The sequence below is a fragment of the Ruditapes philippinarum genome, unplaced genomic scaffold (assembly GCF_026571515.1).
Source record: "Ruditapes philippinarum isolate M1 unplaced genomic scaffold, ASM2657151v2 ctg1141_1_1_1_1, whole genome shotgun sequence".
Classification (NCBI taxonomy): domain Eukaryota; kingdom Metazoa; phylum Mollusca; class Bivalvia; order Venerida; family Veneridae; genus Ruditapes; species Ruditapes philippinarum.
Genome location: NW_026852436.1, coordinates 79,098 through 97,165, shown reverse-complemented (window position 1 = coordinate 97,165; position 18,068 = coordinate 79,098). Strand labels below are relative to the sequence as shown.

General features: G+C 33.9%; 1 protein-coding gene across 1 annotated transcript in view; it reads right to left on the bottom strand.

Moving 5' to 3' along the window:
* LOC132760302 (phosphatidylinositol 3,4,5-trisphosphate 3-phosphatase and dual-specificity protein phosphatase PTEN-like) overlaps window positions 1-10,965 on the bottom strand; it is a 42,105-nt gene extending 31,140 nt beyond the window's left edge. Inside the window, exons 1-2 of the mRNA XM_060752255.1 lie at window positions 10,404-10,965; window positions 5,658-5,742 (exon numbers count right to left, since the gene is read on the bottom strand). Coding sequence (XP_060608238.1) covers window positions 5,658-5,742; window positions 10,404-10,479 — 161 coding nt within the window. The 5' untranslated portion in view covers window positions 10,480-10,965. The remainder of the gene's footprint in view (window positions 1-5,657; window positions 5,743-10,403) is intronic.
* Window positions 10,966-18,068: the final 7,103 nt, after the last annotated feature.

Sequence of the window (18,068 nt, the reverse complement as noted above, 5' to 3'; positions counted from 1 at the left end):
TTCCCATAGTTCACTGTGACAACTATTGTGTAACCACACTTACCTGACCCACGTGGGTCAAGTTAGGTAACCTTCATTTTTTTCTTTATAAGGATAAAAGTTTTGTTCCTTTGACTTCCTGTTGTATCTATTTTGAGGACATTTACAAAATAATGAATGAAAAATTCAAAACTAAGAAATGAAAATTTTGAGTGTGTCGCCCTTTATGTACTGCTGGCAAAATGTACTACTCCAAAATGTACGGCAAACCAGTTCTGATACTCCGTCACTTTAACAGGCAAACACTAAATTTTTGCTCTTTGGCAAGATATGTTAAGAGTGTGTAATGTTTGAAGCCATTCAGATGCATGTAAAACTTGAGTTATATGCTCATTTGCATATAAAGTAAAAGTAGGACTAGGACAGCACACTGAACTTTTTTCAGTGTTTGAAATTAAATGAAATACCTGGATACTGGGTAATGTCTAGCAAAATGGCAGACCCAAAGAAAACAACAACATGTAATTGCATATTGATTGCATTTCTGGGGAATTTATATAGCATTAGCTCACAGGTAGCACTGACCTTTGGATTTACTTTGTAATTGATAATCTCTTACACTAGACCACAAACAACCACTTTTACAGGACTTTGACCCATATTCTATTGTCAACTGGGTTAAAATCTGGCCATTAACTTCCCTTCTCAGTGCAAATAATACACATAAAAACTTCACTCTTATTTCCTTAATCCGCTGAAGCAAATTTATACTTTACATGACTAACAGAATTTTAACTATTTGTAATTTTCTATATTTAAACAACTTGAAGTATTATCTGATAAGTGGAATAACATAAGTTTCTTTTTATGGAAACAGTATCTGAGGCTTGCTCATTACGAAGAAACTCACCATTTATAAGCTAATATATTAATTTTAACACAATAAAAAATCTGTCTTATATAATAAACATATTTAGTAAACCAACGTATGTATTACCCTACATGTGTATGATAAAATATATAACTCGTATGACTTACTCCAAACAAACCAAAGTACATTAAAATGATCTACACACAGTAGTGACTTTACACATATAAATGGGCTATGCACTCTGACACAGAATAAGATGGTGAAATTTTTAAGAACAGTCTTCAAATTAGGACAAACAAGTCTGACATTGTACTCTCATGTTTAGTCTTTCCTATCTTTATATGTTCAAATGTTATACATACAATGTACCTATAAATACTTATTTCATCTGATAGTTAAGATTGGGAAAAAAAAATTCCTAATCAGGGTCCTTATTCAAAAATTCAACATTATTTGGGCTAAATTTCAGCCCCATTCAATCTACCCAACAACTATATACTGTAATATATTTCTTCCTTTTATAATTTTACCTAACTAAAGCAGATGACTTTGAAATTTGCTTTTTGCAAAATGCAATATGCAGAACTTAACAAAATGAGTATTAATGCTGACAGAAATTTTTTTCCTTTTTCTTCCAAATTTCCCTGCCTGAGGGTTCCATCCCTAAGTCCCGTCTAGGTAATTTGGGTCCTACTGATATGAGTAGCGTAAGTTTTTCTTTATTTTCCCCATGCAAAAAAACTTAGTTTGTACAGATTACATTTTAATGCCTATCCCTTTGTGTTTTAAGACCAATTTATTACAGCCCTATGACACCACATGACACCAGTATAAGTTATCCTCGGCTTTAATCCCAAGTCAGATTATTTGCAGACGACACTGCTGTATACCTAACCATCAATTCCTCCTCAGACCCCCCAACTCTCCAACATGATCTAGACAATATGGTTCTGTGGGAAAAGCAGTGGGACATGGAGTTTAACCCTTCAAAATGCCAAGTCATCCATATCACCAAAAATAAAACCATAATTAAACACAAATATATGCTCCATGGCCAAGTCCTAGAGTCTGTTACAAATGCTAAATATCTCGAAATAGATCTATCTGCTGACCTTAAATTTAATACACATATATCTCGAATAACTTCCAATGCAAACAGATCCCTTCATGGCTTTATTAAAAGAAATGTCATTACTAACAAGAGCTGTCACAGGAGACAGCGAAGCTCGACTAATAAAATACTGGACGCAGTAAGGAGGACAAAACTATGAAAGAAAAATCAATTATGTATAATTACGTATTAAGTTATAGTAAAAAAATAACATTTGTTAACATAAATTCCAAGATCAAGGGGAATAATTATAGAAAAAGTCATGCTAGAGTTATGGATCTTGCCACACAACATTTGTGTAATGATAAGAAATATATATTTGAAGTTTGAAGTAGATACCTTAAAAAGTAAAGAAGTTATTATATTTCTTAAAGAAAATCCTAAGTTCAAAGAGAGATAAATCTGTAAATATTGCTTCAAGAGTTATGAACATTGTCACATTAAATGTAATTAATGATAAGGTATAAGTATTTGAAGTTTGAGGTAGATACCTTTAAAAATAAAAAAGTTAAAATAAAAAATAACATTTTTCTAGTAAATAAATCTAAGTTTATGGGGAGATAATTCTTGCAATATTGGTGCTAGAGTTATGAACCTTGTCACATAAGATGTGGATGATGATTACGTAATTATATTTGAAGTATAAAGTTGATCCCTTTAGAAATAAATAAGTTACAGTAAAAAATAATATTTTTTATGGAAAATTCTAAGTTCAAAGGGAGATAAATCTGAAAATATTGGTGCTAGAGTTATGAACCTTGTCACATAAGATGGGGATGATGATAACGTAAATATATTTGAAGTATGAGGTCGATCCCTTAAGAAACAAAGAAGAAACAGTAAGAAATAGTATTTTTTGAGGAAAATTCTAAGTTCAAGGGGAGATAAATCTGAAAATATTGGTGCTAGAGTTATGAACCTTGTCACATAAGATGGGGATGATGATAAGGTACATATATTTGAAGTATGAGGTTGATCCCTTAAGAAATAAAGAAGAATCAGTAAAAAAATAGTATTTTTTAAGGAAAATTCTAAGTTCAAGGGGAGATAAATCTGAAAATATTGGTGCTAGAGTTATGAACCTTGTCACATAAGATGTGGTTGATGATAAGGAACATATATTTGAAGTTTGAAGTTGATACCTTAAGAAATGACAAAGTTATAGTGAAAAATATTTTACTGCACCAAAACTTTAATCTAAAATCTGGACGCGGACGCCGACGCCGGGGCGAGTAGGACAGCTCTCCATATACTTCGTATAGTCGAGCTAAAAATGAGAAAGTGAAAAAACTAGCATACAAGTCCCTGGTCCGCCCACAGGTTGAATATGCCTCAACTATTTGGTCTCCTTACACTAAAACCAATATTGACAAAGTTGAGATGATCCAGAGACGCGCAATAAGATGGGTTAAAAGGGATTACTCCCCTCACTCTAGTGTCACAGCCATGCAGGAAGAACATGGGCTGGCGATCCCTTGAACATCGCAGATTGGACTGTAGACTGATAATGTTTTACAAGATATACCATAACCTAGTTGCAATTTATTTCCCACCATATGTTCAAGCCCCACATAGATTAACCAGACATATGCACCCCTTATCCCTTCGCCAAATACAGGTATCCTTCGACTACCATAAGTACTCTTTCTTCTCTCATAGCATTATACTATGGAATAAACTCCCTAGTAACATTGCCACCCTGCCCAACTTGAGTCAGTTCAAACAGGCAGTGGTGGGTTTGCAGTACTAGTCTTACTCCCAGTGTTTTTAAACTATTTTATCTCTTATCATCTTGTTTCACTATTAACATTTTAACCATGACTAGAATACATTTTCAGTCTCACCTTCCAAGCATGTCAATGTTTGGACTTTTCTTTTTTAGCTTTTCTTTTCACCTTTTACTAACAATCCGACTTGCACTAAATTCCTGCCTTTAACACTCGTAAGAGGGGTTGGCAGTATCCAGAGATAGATAGAATTAAAAGCAATCCATTGTATTATTGGATTAACATTTCAACATTGCAATGCCAAAATCCCATAAAAAAAACTAGAGGTTTTCTCACAAAAAACATGTATCTCGGAGACTCTCCCAAAACTATGGCTGGCCAATTATGTGAAGTTTTATTGAAATCCTACCAGAAGCTTGACCTATGAAAGCCAGACAAGATGTTTCTATTTATAGCTCTGATGGCCATTTTGTGCAGCGAAGCTGAACATGCCAGTATTGTGCACAACTTTGAACAAGAGATTGCACTGATTCCTCCTGTAAAGTTTGGTTGAAATCCCACCAGTAGTTTTACCTGTGAAGGCCGAACAAGAGCAATATTTTTCTAATTTTAGCTCTGGCGGCCATTTTGTGCAGCCAAGCGGAACATGCCGGTATTGTGCACAACAAGGGGTGGTACCGATCACTCCTGTGAAGCTTGGTTGAAATCCCACCAGTAGTTTGACCTGTGAAGGCCAGACAAGATTTTTCTATTTTTAGCTCTGGCGGCCATTTTGTGCAGTGAAGCAGAACGTGCCGGTGTGCACAACTAGGGATGGTACTGATCACTTATGTAAAGTTTGGTTGAAATCCAACCAGTAGTTTGACTTGTGAAGGGCGGACAAGCTAAATCAAATGGACAGACGTACAGACAACTAAGGCAAAAACAATATACAGTCTAACTTGCCCATGCGACCACGTGTATTAAGCGACTTTTGTCTTAAACGACCACTTTAAATTCCCCCCGATCATTTTCTCTCTATATCTTTAATGTATTAAGCGACTTTTGCTCAACGCGACCAGCGACCGCTAATTAGTCACCTAATTGACATCAATCTTTTCATTAAACGACCACTTTTACCTGTCAAGTAATTGTGTTTTTAGAGAACGCCACCTCGTTATGTCACAAGTGTCAGCAATCAAAACACAACAATAAACGTGTGAAAAACTCTATTTCCCATACCGTTTTAGCGTATGCAAATGAAGTTAAGTATACGCGTGACGTGTATTATCCAATAATATCGGATAAACAATGCAACGCTCCGCCCATACTGAGATGGTATATACGCTTCGCTTGTTGACATTTAGACTGCATTGAATTGACCTTGAACTTGATCAGCCATTAAATTAATCGTAACAAATGGATGTAGTTTGTTTATTTCAAATGAAAAAATGCACAACAGAAAACATCTTCACTAATAGGGTTTTCGTGTTGGAGACAAGGAAAAACAACGGAGAAGTTAAAAAATTCTGGAAAAAATGTCAAACATGTACGTAATGGATCAAAACTGATTTTGTCAATAAATATCAGAACGTTATTTTTACATTTGCATCCGTTTAGATTATCGGAGCGTACTTATTATTCAACATTTATATAAAAATGAAGTTGAAAAACAATCCCATCGAATAAAAAAGATGTCATTTATAAATTTTGACTTTTATATCATGCTGACTGTCTTAAGAGACCGTTTCATTAAGCGACCGTTTTTGATGTTTCCCTTGCCCGGTCGCTTAATACACGTTTGACTGTAGATCTCCCGAGACATAATTCCCAATAAAATAAAGCCAAGTAAGTTCATGATGTAGAAGTACTTGCTGCAGTACATGTGCCTATGTTAGTATGTACAGGCTTTTGCAACAATTTTGTGTGACCATTTACATATTTGGGATGAGATGACTGATTTAGCATGCATTTTGTGCATGTATCTTACCTGAGAACATCATCCACGTGATTCCTGTACACCCCTTCCAGTTTCTCTGCAGGAAACCCCATAGCAATGATGTTTGGGTAAATATCTTAAAGATTGCATTAAGGAATATAAAACAATATTATGACAATTACAATGATTATAATTGAAACGAAGAATTTCATAATGCTTAAATATTCAAATTTTTATTATTTACTCAACAATTACTTCAATGAACCAGGAAATTAAATTAACCCACTTAAAATTTGGTTTGTATTTGTTTTCAACCTATTTGCCACTGATACTCTAACAAAGTATTTTACACGCTATAAAAAATTGAAAATGATGCAATTTTAACAACTTGAAGTTATACCAGGAAAAATACTTGATCTTAACTTCTTAATTAAAATGATGCAGGGAATAGTTCCATATAGAAACAGTCAATAGTGACTAAATGAGGCATTGAAAACTAAAGGAAATAGAAACTGTCTATATTTCTTATGACGACTTTAAACTTTTTACAATCAGTAGCATCTGACACATGCAAGATTTGAGTTTCAAACATCTGCGCGGTCTTTCGATTGCTCTCTACACCATCAGGCATCCTTGTGCGAAACATTGCCGTTTCGTTGCTATTGACCAATCAGAAGACTCCTTACAAAATACCAAACAGCTGATTTACAATGGCGTAGAAAGGAATCAAAAGACCGTTGAGAGGTTTGAAACTCAAATTTCTCTTGTATCAGATGCTACTGAGGGTTGCGAGTGGTCCCATTTAATGTATTTAATAATATTATTTAGTAAATTCATGTGATTTTGACCCGTACTCGGATGACAAACATGTATAAGTCTATGTTTGTGTACCAAATTGTTGTGCCATATATTTTTCTACCTGGGATTTTAAGCACGAATGCGTTCCTTTCCTGATAGTTATTTCATGAACGGGAAGGGATAGAGACTTGGGGTCGGTCTCATTTGGAAGTTTTATACAAACATGAAATATTGATAAAAGTGCCTGTGGGTTTGATACTCTGTACAACATGTCATCAGGCTGATGTCATCAGTGCCAAACTTTTCCAATTTGCTTTTTTTCCTTTGAACAGTGTTTTCTTCATAGAATGACAATTTTTAAATAAGATTTTATCAAATTAGAAACATATCTGAATCACAGAACCACAGGGCGCTTGTGCGCAAGATCCTGCCCCCCCCCCCCACGTGATAGGCCCCTGTTTACACTCTATTCACAATATTTTAATATTAAAACACAAATGGGACATCTGCTACAACAATAAAACAGGTTTTAAAACAATTTTTACATATATGAAAAAAATACCCTATACTATTGATAAAGCGTCAATAAAGAAAGAAATGTAACAAGAGGGCCATGATGGCCCTGAGGTCGCTCACCTGTATATGGCCCCCCCCCCACCCGGGCCAATTTTTACCCAAGGGCTTTATTTGTTTATTTAAACAGACTTAGTAGACACCCATAAGAAAATGTTTCATGCTAAACATCTAAGTTCTTGCTCATTGGGTTTTTAAAAGAAGATTTTTAAAGTTTTTACTATACACATATAGTTAAAAACAATGACACCCCTGGGGCAGGGCCAGTTTTGACCCCCGGGCCTTTATTTGAACAAACTTTGTAGATATTTACTTAAAGATGTTTCATGCTTTATTATCTAAACTCTAGCTATTTGGGTTTTTTCAAAGAAGATTTTTAAGTTTTTGCTATACACAGATAAGGAAAATCAATGACCCCCCCCCCCGGGGCGGGGCCAGTTTTGACCCCAGGGCTTTTATTTGAACATACTTGGTAGACACCCATTAGAACATCTTTCATGCTAAATATCTTAGCTCTAGCTTATTGAGTTCTTTAAAAGAAGATTTTTTAAGTTTTTACTACATGCATATAGGGATAATCATTGACCCCCTGGGGCTGGGCCAATTTTGACCCCAGGGCTTTTATTTGAACAAACTTGGTAGACACTCACTAGAAGATGTTTCATGCTAAATATCTTAGCTCTAGCTCTTTGGGTTCTTTAAAAGAAGATTTTTTAAGTTTTTACTATATGCATATAGGGAAAATCAATGACCCCCTGGGGCGGGGCCAATTTTGACCCCAGGGTTTTAATTTGAACAAACTTGGTAGACACTCACTAGAAGATGTTTCATGCTTAATATCTTACCTCTAGCTCTTTGGGTTCTTTAAAAGAAGATTTTTTAAGTTTTTACTATATGCATATAGGGAAAATCAATGACCCCCTGGGGCAGGGCCAATTTTGACCCCAGGGCTTTTATTTGAACAAACTTGGTAGACATTCACTACAAGATGTTTCATGCTTAATATCTAAGCTCTAGCTCTTACGGTTCTTTAAAAGAAGATTTTTAAGTTTTACTATATGCATATAGGGAAAATCAATGACCCCCCGGGCGGGGCCAATTTTCACCCCAGGGCTTTTATTTGAACAAACTTGGTAGACACTCACTAGAAGATGTTTCATGCCAAATATCTTAGCTCTAGCTTTTACGGTTCTTTAAAAGAAGATTTTTTAAGTTTTTACTATATGCATATAGGGAAAATCAATGACCCCCTGGGGCGGGGCCAATTTTGACCCCAGGGCTTTTATTTGAACAAACTTGGTAGACACTCACTAGAAGATATTTCATGCCAAATATCTAAGCTCTAGCTCTTAGGGTTGTTTAAAAGAAGATATTTAAAGATTTTTCTTTCGGTTGCCATGGCAACCAGAGTTCTACATGGAATTAAATTCTTTGAACAATTTTTAAAGGTGACCACCAAAGGAACATTCCTGTGAAGTTTGGATGAAATTGGCTCAGTGGTTTATGAGGAGATGTCATTTAAAGCAAAAGTTTACGGACGGACGACGGACGGACGGACGGACGGACGGACGCCGGACGAAAAGCGATCACAAAAGCTCACCCTGTCACTTTGTGACAGGTGAGCTAAAAAGTCCAACCAATACGCGACCTGACCCTAGCATATGCTTGTGTTCTTGTTTCCCTTTTTAAGCCGGGACTAGACACTATATTTTTCTCACAACTAAACATGTATCAAAATCGTCACTTTTGGAAGACCAAATATGACCGTCAAATTCAAATATTTATATTGTACAATATATAGAATAAAAAACTTGGAAAACAACACACTGTGCATCTTGGTAATAGTTTTATAACAAATAAATGTCTTCCAAATGAGCAGACAGCTAACACGACGATAAAATGCTTGAGAAGTTGATAGCAAGTATACTGATTGTGTATCAGCTTGACCAGCGCTCCATGCAGAGCCGGGAACTCTTCTCGTATTGCTTGGACAGATTGCAAAATTTACTTTCGGAATACATCGCCTGTTATCATTGAGTAACATTGTAAATGGCGGCGCCTTACTAGAACTGACACTGAAAATTTCATTGATAGGTATAGAATTCTATATATTTTTTAATAGTTTTTTTTATTTGATTTTCTTTTAAATATACACGTGTTGTCTATAGCCGGGCAAGCCAAAGCCTGGGCCCGCGGACTTTGACTCCCCGGTTTAAAATATATTTATGTTATAAATTTATTATTTAATCATAAATATAACTTTGCATACACATATACAATGTACTTTGTATTATATTTATAAATGTGTCTTGCAACTTTGACAATCTTTATCAAGATAACAACGCTCGCAATTACCTTCATATTCATTTTTACTTATTTTATAAAGGTGGGGCATCTTTATTAAAGTGAACACAGAGACAAATGCAGGTACTTGGCTAAATTCCTTGTTTAAAGACAAAAATAACATATGCATTTTCGACATTCATATAATTTTGAAAAGTGCCATACGGCTAGGGGTGTCATCGATTCAATTGATATCGGTGTATCAACGATCTTTGTTAACCGATTCCATTTTTTAAATATCAGATATCGAATGCACATATATTTCTAGCTAAAGAGACTTCAGCTAACAGGTTTTATAGTACTGATAGACTTATTTACTGTCGCAAAACGTCAAAATAAAAGCGACATATAAAGTTTAGAAGCCAGAAACATTTTTTTTTCTAAAATGAAAACGGAAATCAATGCTAAAGTTACCTCCCAGTGTCTCTAACAAATGCTGCCTAATTTCGATGTAATCTCGCACATCTTCTAAGTGAATGTCAAGACCCCTCAATTCAGATTTTAAAAAGGGAAAATGCCAAGAAAAATTTGTCAGTGTTTCTTTGTAAAAATTATGATTACAAAATGTTAAACTTTTATAATTATTCAGGTTCTAAACACTATAATTTGCCAATTAAACCCAGCTTATTTGGAACGGCAAGGACGGGATTTAGCATGATCAGTAACTACGTAAAAGCAACAACAACAACTAAAGTAAAATGGAAACAGCTTTAAACTTTATAGTTACTAGTCATTAGTTTTCATTTATAGCTATATGATAAAAAAAGAAACAAATTGTTCAGTTTTCAAAGTGTATCTTTTTTGCATTTGTCTAAATATAACTGCTTTGTCAGTGTCCTTAGGAAACATTTAAAAGACTTAAAGCTAAAATTTAGCCTATCAATCGAATTATCGCCGATAATTCATTCCCGATATATTGATACAAAAATCCTTATCGATGACACCTCTACATACGGCTACACAATACAGTGTGTCATGGCTAGCTGTACATGACTCACATACGGCTAGAACTTTTGGCAAGGATCTGACCCCAAGCGTCCGTGTCACAGAACCTGTAGAGAAAACTATTCTAAAAAAGGATACATGTCAAATCCAAATCAAAACCATCTTCTTTGTAGCGTCTCTTGTTTTTACTGACAAGTGACCTTACTACATCCATTTTGTCCGAAGTATTTAGAAATTATTTCCTTAAATTCATAAACAGATAAAATTCAAAACATTTTTTTTTCACTAGATCTATAAATTAAATCTTTATCCTCCAATGGCCTTTGCTCGGTAAAAACATAAAATATTTGATAAACTAAACACGACTACATTATTGTCAATGACTAATTATCTTTCACACATGTAAAGTAATAACTCTAGCAAGTTAAACTATGTCGTCACTATTTATATGAGTTTTAAATCGAATTTATTTAGTCACAAAACTTTTATGTTTTTCCTTTATGGCGGATCTTCCTGGTGCAGTGATATCATGTAATTAAAATAGTTCGTTATTAAATTCAAGTAAAAATAGACAGCTAAAATGATGAAAAAAAATTGCATTAGAAAAACACAAACATATTTAATTCACATAGATATATAATTCAAAAACAGAATGTATATTAATTTGTTTAAGCGAAAATAATAAAATAGTCCACAGCATCCGGTTGACCGATTGACCCAGTTTGATAAGGGAGTTAACTCTTTCTGGATTTAGCTCAATACAGGATTGGAGCAGAACCTCTAGACGCTTGCAGAAATCATGATCACAAAATAGACAAATATCGTTTTTTTCGCCGAATTTTACATTTTTCCTTGATTATCGTACTTGATTTGGTGTGAAAAGATTATTTAGACCTGTTAAAGTTCATTCCATTGGGTTAAAAGACAAGATTTTAGCATTTTATCATTCAAGCGCCTTGTCCGGTATATACCGGAATACGGTATTTAGTGTGGTGCTCCAATCCTTTTTTTAGTCACAGCCACTCTTTCTTAGTTTGTTTAAAATCCAGTAACAGTGCCGTACCATAGAAAAGATACCGGATTGTGGTGTCCAGAAAGTAGTTCGTTTGATTGCAGCTATTTTTTTGACATTTTATCTAATAGATCTATCATTTCCGCAATATTTATGTTTCTCTACAAAATCACACAGATTAATTCTACGGTTAGGGTAAGAGGGTTATGGATTAGGGTTAGGATTTTTGTATTTTTTTGGACAATTTGTAAACTCATCGGTGAAAATGTCTGAGAAATATGGCTTATATACTACAATTCGGGCCTAAATAAGAATTCGTAACATATTCTTAAAAGAGCTTACATACAGAATTCCTTCTGAGATTGATTTTAATGCTTGTCTTAGTCAGAATGCTGAATCTATAGAGGATTTTTCGGTCAAATGGTGTCCCCGTGAAAATGCGGGTATAGTATTAATGCTCTCACGGATTTATATTACATAATATAAATCCGTGATGCTCTATAGTTAGATGGAAAAGTAACATCTTTAAAATTATTGAGTCACGTATTAATTTTTATCGTGGAAATGAACATCTTCTGCCACCTAAACCAAGACTTACTTTAAGACATCTGAAAAAGAATATTCTAGCTTTCATTCAAAATTTGTTTTGGTGCCAGCGGACAAGGCGGCTAATAATATTATAATTGTATGACGAATCCATTACATTAACGTTTTGCATAAGGAACTAAATAGTACTAATGCGTATTCTAAAACCTCTGCCGTTGAAAAAGACATTGTAAACAATCATATCGCTAATATTTCCAATCTTAAAGTCCAAATAAATGGAAAAGAACTCGAACTTCCTATTATGTATTGGATTCCTAAATTGCATAAAAAAAACTTACAAAGCCAGATTCATTGCTAATTCTACATCTTGCACTACAAGTAAACTTTCTATTTTATTGACTTCTTGTTTGACTGCTATTAAAACACATGTAATTAGATACTGTGATAAAGTCTATGAAAACACAGGCAAACATCTCTTTTGGTCTATTAAAAATTCTGGTGAAATCTTGAACAAATTTCAAAAAATAAGAACTTTCAAGCTTCAACTGTCAGTACATACGATTTTTCTACACTTTATACAACTTTACCACATCAATTAATTATGATAAACTAATTTCTCTAATTCAGAAAACTTTTGAACGGGCAAAAGTTACCTTTCTACCATGTAATTCTAACAAAGCTTTTTTTACTCACGGTATTGTTAAACATTATACTATAATTAAGGACCTGTGACGAAGTTTGTAGAGCACTCTCTTTTCTCTTAGACAACATTTATGTCAAGTTTGTTAATACCCTGTTGAAACAGATCATAAGAATTCCTATGCATATGGGTACTAATTGTGCACCCCTTGTCGCCGATTTGTTTTTGTACTGCTATGAAAGAGACTTTATGTTGAGTCTCTCTGAAGATAAACAACAAGATGTTGTCGTCGCTTTTATCAATACTTCCAGATACCTTGATGATATTTTTAATTTAGATAATTCTTATTATGATCAAATGGTGTCTGACATTTAGAAAAAATGTATCCCCATGAACTACAACTTAATAAAACGAACTCTTGAAATTTTAGTACATCATTTTTGGATCTTCATATCCCTATCAACAACAATTCCGTTCACACGAGAATTAATCTATGATAAAGAGATGACTTTGATTGTTGTAGTTAATTATCCACATTTAGATGGAGACGTACCCCATGCAACATCTTACGGGGTATAATTTATGTTTCTCAGTTAATAATATTTGTTAGAGCTTGTAGCAACGTAAAGGATTTCAATTTCATTACCAACAGGGCTACCGCTATCATAAATTACGGAAATATTTTACAAAATTTTATAATCGTAATTTTGATTTAATTTCAAAATTCAAAAGTGATTTAGAATAAAGTGATTTAAAAACTCTTCTGCGAGCCTGATTTTTATGGCGATGTGATTTACAAACTTCTTAAGATTTTGGTTCATGGTATTTTTTCTGCTGTTTTTACTAAAATCATTAAACGTTTTATTAAAAGAGGTTATGACCCTACTATTTTAAGACATACTGCATGCTTAGTGTTCAACCCTTTTACAGTTGGACACTACGCTTTCCTCTTTTGATTACATCTGACGGACCAAGTGGGAGACTCTATGATGGACAGTTCTTAAAGCCCTTTGGGACTGAATTGCCTTAATGTTCGTCTTCTGCCTTGCTTCGTCGGGCCCTTGTAGGTGATTTTCTTGTTGCTCTGTCTTCCTTTAAGACATTGAGTACTTTTGTTATGGTCATTGGGTTTTCTACATGATCATTTTGGTGTTTTACTTATTTCACCTTTTGTAACCATAACAGCTGTTAAAATTTCACTTGGTGTGGATTAATTTTATTTACACTGTCTCGTTTATAGGAACATGGTGGGGCTAAGAGTGAGGTTTGGTGCACCATTAACCGGTTTAAACTCCCCAGCAGTACTTGTGCTGCTGACCGTTCCAAGGCGTTGCTCCTATGTGTTCCTCAGATGCATGTCGATGTTGTTTCATACTGTTTTGGTGACATTTTTGCTTGTGGCCCATGTTGTTATCGTTTACGGTAAGTATCTTCCCCTTTGCCCCTAGTTTTATTTCTTTAATTAACCCCCTCGCTTCCCCGGGTCTCCTTCCCCTTCTCCTGTGCCCTGTAACTTTGTAGGCCTATTGTTCAATCATTTATTTGTTTTCTTTGAATTCCTTGTCATTTACAAATTATTCAATCATTTATTTGTTTTCTTTGAATTCCTTATAAGTAACAAATTATTTATCATTTTAGTGATTAGCCTGTCCGTGCTCTGCCTTGGGCCCTGTCCAGTTTTTGTTTGTGGTCTGTCTGGGCTCCTTGCCACCGGTTCTTGTTGCTGGGTCGTGTGGGGGTTGCGTTCATAGAACGCCGCCTTTCCTTGTTGATCTTGTTTATCATATTTTAAATATTTAATAGGACATAAAGGACATAGGCGATTGGATGAACATGTGATGTAAACAACTCATCTATATTGCATTGATCACTACCATCAGTAAAAAAGTTCAATCAAACCGAGCTGCAACCGTTCCAATTTTGCCACGTCAGGCGTTCTTCAATTGTTTAGGAGCAAACGTAAGCTCTGCATGTAAGAAGTTAACACATTGTGTATCTTTTCCAGTTTGAAGATTTGAAGATAATTTTGGAGTGTGTGTGTATACATGTAGTCAAAAGGTGGGTATCATATTCTTACTAATATTGAAACAACTAAATAGTTTCCTTACTTCATTACTCTACCTTGATATGTAAATGTATGTATATTCCTTTCAGGCTGGATCAGAATAGCACTGTTCATTTCACATGAACTTTTAAGCATATAGCATGTAAATGTTTAACAACTGCGAATAGGAGACAAACAATTTAAGTAGAAAAGTACAGACTGCATTATATCATACAGTTAACAAAAGACATGTTATTTTTTAAAAACATCTTTCGAAAATACTCACTTTCACAATCGCTTTAAATACAAAAATAACTATATATATGACAAAATACGAGGGCTGTATTTGACCTGCAAAGCAATGCTGCCTTTGGTATTATTTAAACCAATGTGTTTCCTATGTTAAGACTGCAACAGAAAAGAACTTGCACAACGACACAAGCAAACATATAATCTAATAAACTACAAAATGATTTGAAACCTGAAGACCAAATATAACATATTGTCATTTTCTGTACTCAACGGGTAAATGCAACCATAAATGTCTTATTATAAAGAAAATATATATACAATAACTGTATATTTATTTTGATTCTAATCATGATATTACGCCAATCTTGCGATATCAGGTTTTATGAAACTGGATTTTGTTGGAAGCAGCGTTCATTTAAACCTGCCTTTCAAAAGGGACAGGACGTGAAGTGGTTGCACACTTGGTTCAAGTGAGAAAATTGGTTGCAAACTTGACAAAATGACAACTGAGTCATGAACATTTACAATTGTCGCACGTATTTTCTTCAGGGAAGTGGGTTTGTATGTTATTTTGAAAAATATGCCTATTCCTTAAGGCAATGTTATGGCACACTCGGTTTTAGGTTTCATCTTCCTAGCTTCTGATTTGACGAAATTATTGATGATATAAACTGGTAATGTACATATTTTTCGATTTTGACAGGTTACAATTATAGCCGCATTTTCTACTCATTTATTTACATCTTTAGGTTTTTAAGTTCACCAAAAAATACAAAATATATTTCTGTCAATCATGTATAAATGTTTTAATTTGCATGTAATACAAAAAGATATTCAAGCGCATTTTAGTTGCAAACTTGTACTTGAAGCATTTTTGGGTCAATATTATTGCTTATATAGGAGTAGATCGAACTATCATTTGATGAAATAATTGTTCCTTATAATTATTATGGTACATGATTATTTTTGATATTTAGTGCCATAATGATTGAATATATTATATTAAAATGCTAATGGAAGTATTTTAAATTGGTAGATTCTAGAAGGAATTCAAAGACAATTCCATGAAATGTTAGGACAGTATACAATTTGTATCATTTAATTTCATTTTATTTCAATATTGAGGGTTACCTTTGACAAGGTTTAAGAAAAGTAGTTTTGAAAAATGTTATTTCTTGAAAAATAAAAATAGAGAAAAAAAACTGTCAAGATTAGTGCATCTGTTTTAAACATATCCGTCAATGATAAATACTTACGAGTATGTGCTAAAACAATTGATAAAAAGAAAAAAAACCGGCAAATTTCGTCCGTTTTTAATTTGTATTCGAAAGACGACCCGAAACAAGTAATATGTAAAGCCTTTTAGGGTTATTTGTTTTGTACCAGTGCAAGACCAAAGATTTGGTAAATATAGAGTCAGTGATCAAATATTAAATGCACTGTTTTCAAGTGTAGCAAACCACATTTTTTGTGGTCCAGATTTTTATATTTCATAACAGCAGGTGTCATGTGTCTTGTAGCATCTTTAAAAAGTAGCCCCGTACTTCAGTTCTGCTATATTTTTCTGGCCTTTCAGGTTAATTGATTCCATCACTTTAAGTGTTGAAAATTGAATACTACTCAAGTCAATGCTAGGGGCGCGTGAGAGATGTTGCACTTTTTCATTATTTCTCAATTACAGACTCAGTCAAACCGAGTCTGCAATTTCATGTTATTTTGTGGTTATTAATGTTTCCGATGGATCATTCTTTTCCAGATTTATGATACCACGTTTTTTTCAAATGGAGTTTTATTTAATTTCGTTTCTAAGTTACTAGTATGTTATTCTTCTTGCAAGTTCAGTTCAGATATTTTGATAGCTTCCCATTATATTCCATAATGTTTTTCATGTACGCACGTGTATTATGGTTGTAAACAAGAAAAATATAACAGCAAAGATTAAGAATGCAAAGCAACATTCAGAGAATGCAGCCCCTGCAAAATCAAGTCACACTAGACTACCGCAAAGGCACTCAGTAAGGCACCGAACAAAAATCAGAATAGTGCACAAAAGCCGTGACAAGGAGTTGTCGTACCAATAAATGTTAACAATGACAACTACATAAAGTGAACTTAATAAAGAAACCATTATAAATATCAAAGCCATAAAAAATAAAAGCAACTGAAATAACATTAAAAATTGTATAAAATTGTCAAGGAAATATGTGACTAATAAATATAACTGAGCTTTCGTTGAATCCTTTTGCAGTTTTATATTTGACTAAGAAATAATAACCAGAAATGCTTGAAGTACAAGTGGTCGTACTTTTAAAAGTTGAAACAAAACACAGGACTAAAAATGTTTCTCTTTGTGATATCAACGAATAAAAATCATTGTGTAGTTAATTTGAACATAATTATGAATAACTACAACATACTTAAATTAGACTTTTGAAAATAATACATTCAGTACATTTTTGAAGCTTCCCATTATTTCCCTAATTATCTTTTCACTATAAGCAGGCATCGTGGTTGTAAACATAAATAATATAACGGCAGATTTAAGAATTGCAAAGCCTAGAGAATGCACCCTGAAAATCCATCAACTGACTACGCAAAGGCACTCAGTAAGGCACCGAAAAGCGAATAGTGCATAAGCCTGCAGGGTTTGTCCAATAATGTTATACATGACAACCACTAAGTGAACTTAATAAAGAAACCATTATAAATATCAAAGCCATAAAAATAAAAGCAACTGAAATAACATTAAAAATTGTATAAAATTGTCAAGGAAATCTGTGACTAATAACAAGTGTGCAACCACTTCAAGTGCTGTGCCTTGGTTCCTTGTTGATCTTTTCAGCTCAGCTCAACTTAAGTAAATAAAGGCATCCGCCCCGTAATATGATAAATATAAGTACATTATAACATGCATGTATATAATAAATGTAGTTGCACATACATAAGATTTACATGTGGAATATTTTTTGAAGTCAAGAGGTCGTACTTTTCAACAAGTGAAACACAAACACAGGATATCTAAAAATGGTTTCTCCACTTTGTGAGCTCATCAACGAATAAAAATCATTGAATGTAGTTTAATTTGAACATCAATTATAGAGATAACTAGTTCGAACATAATTCAACTTAGAACTTTGGAAAAATGAATGCAAGTTCAGTACAGTTATTTTGATAGCTTCCCATTATATTCCCTAATTTTTTTTCATATACGCACGTGTATTGTGGTTGTAAACAAGAAAAATATAACGGCAAAGATTAAGAATGCAAAGCAACATTCAGAGAATGCACCCCCCTGCAAAATCAAGTCAC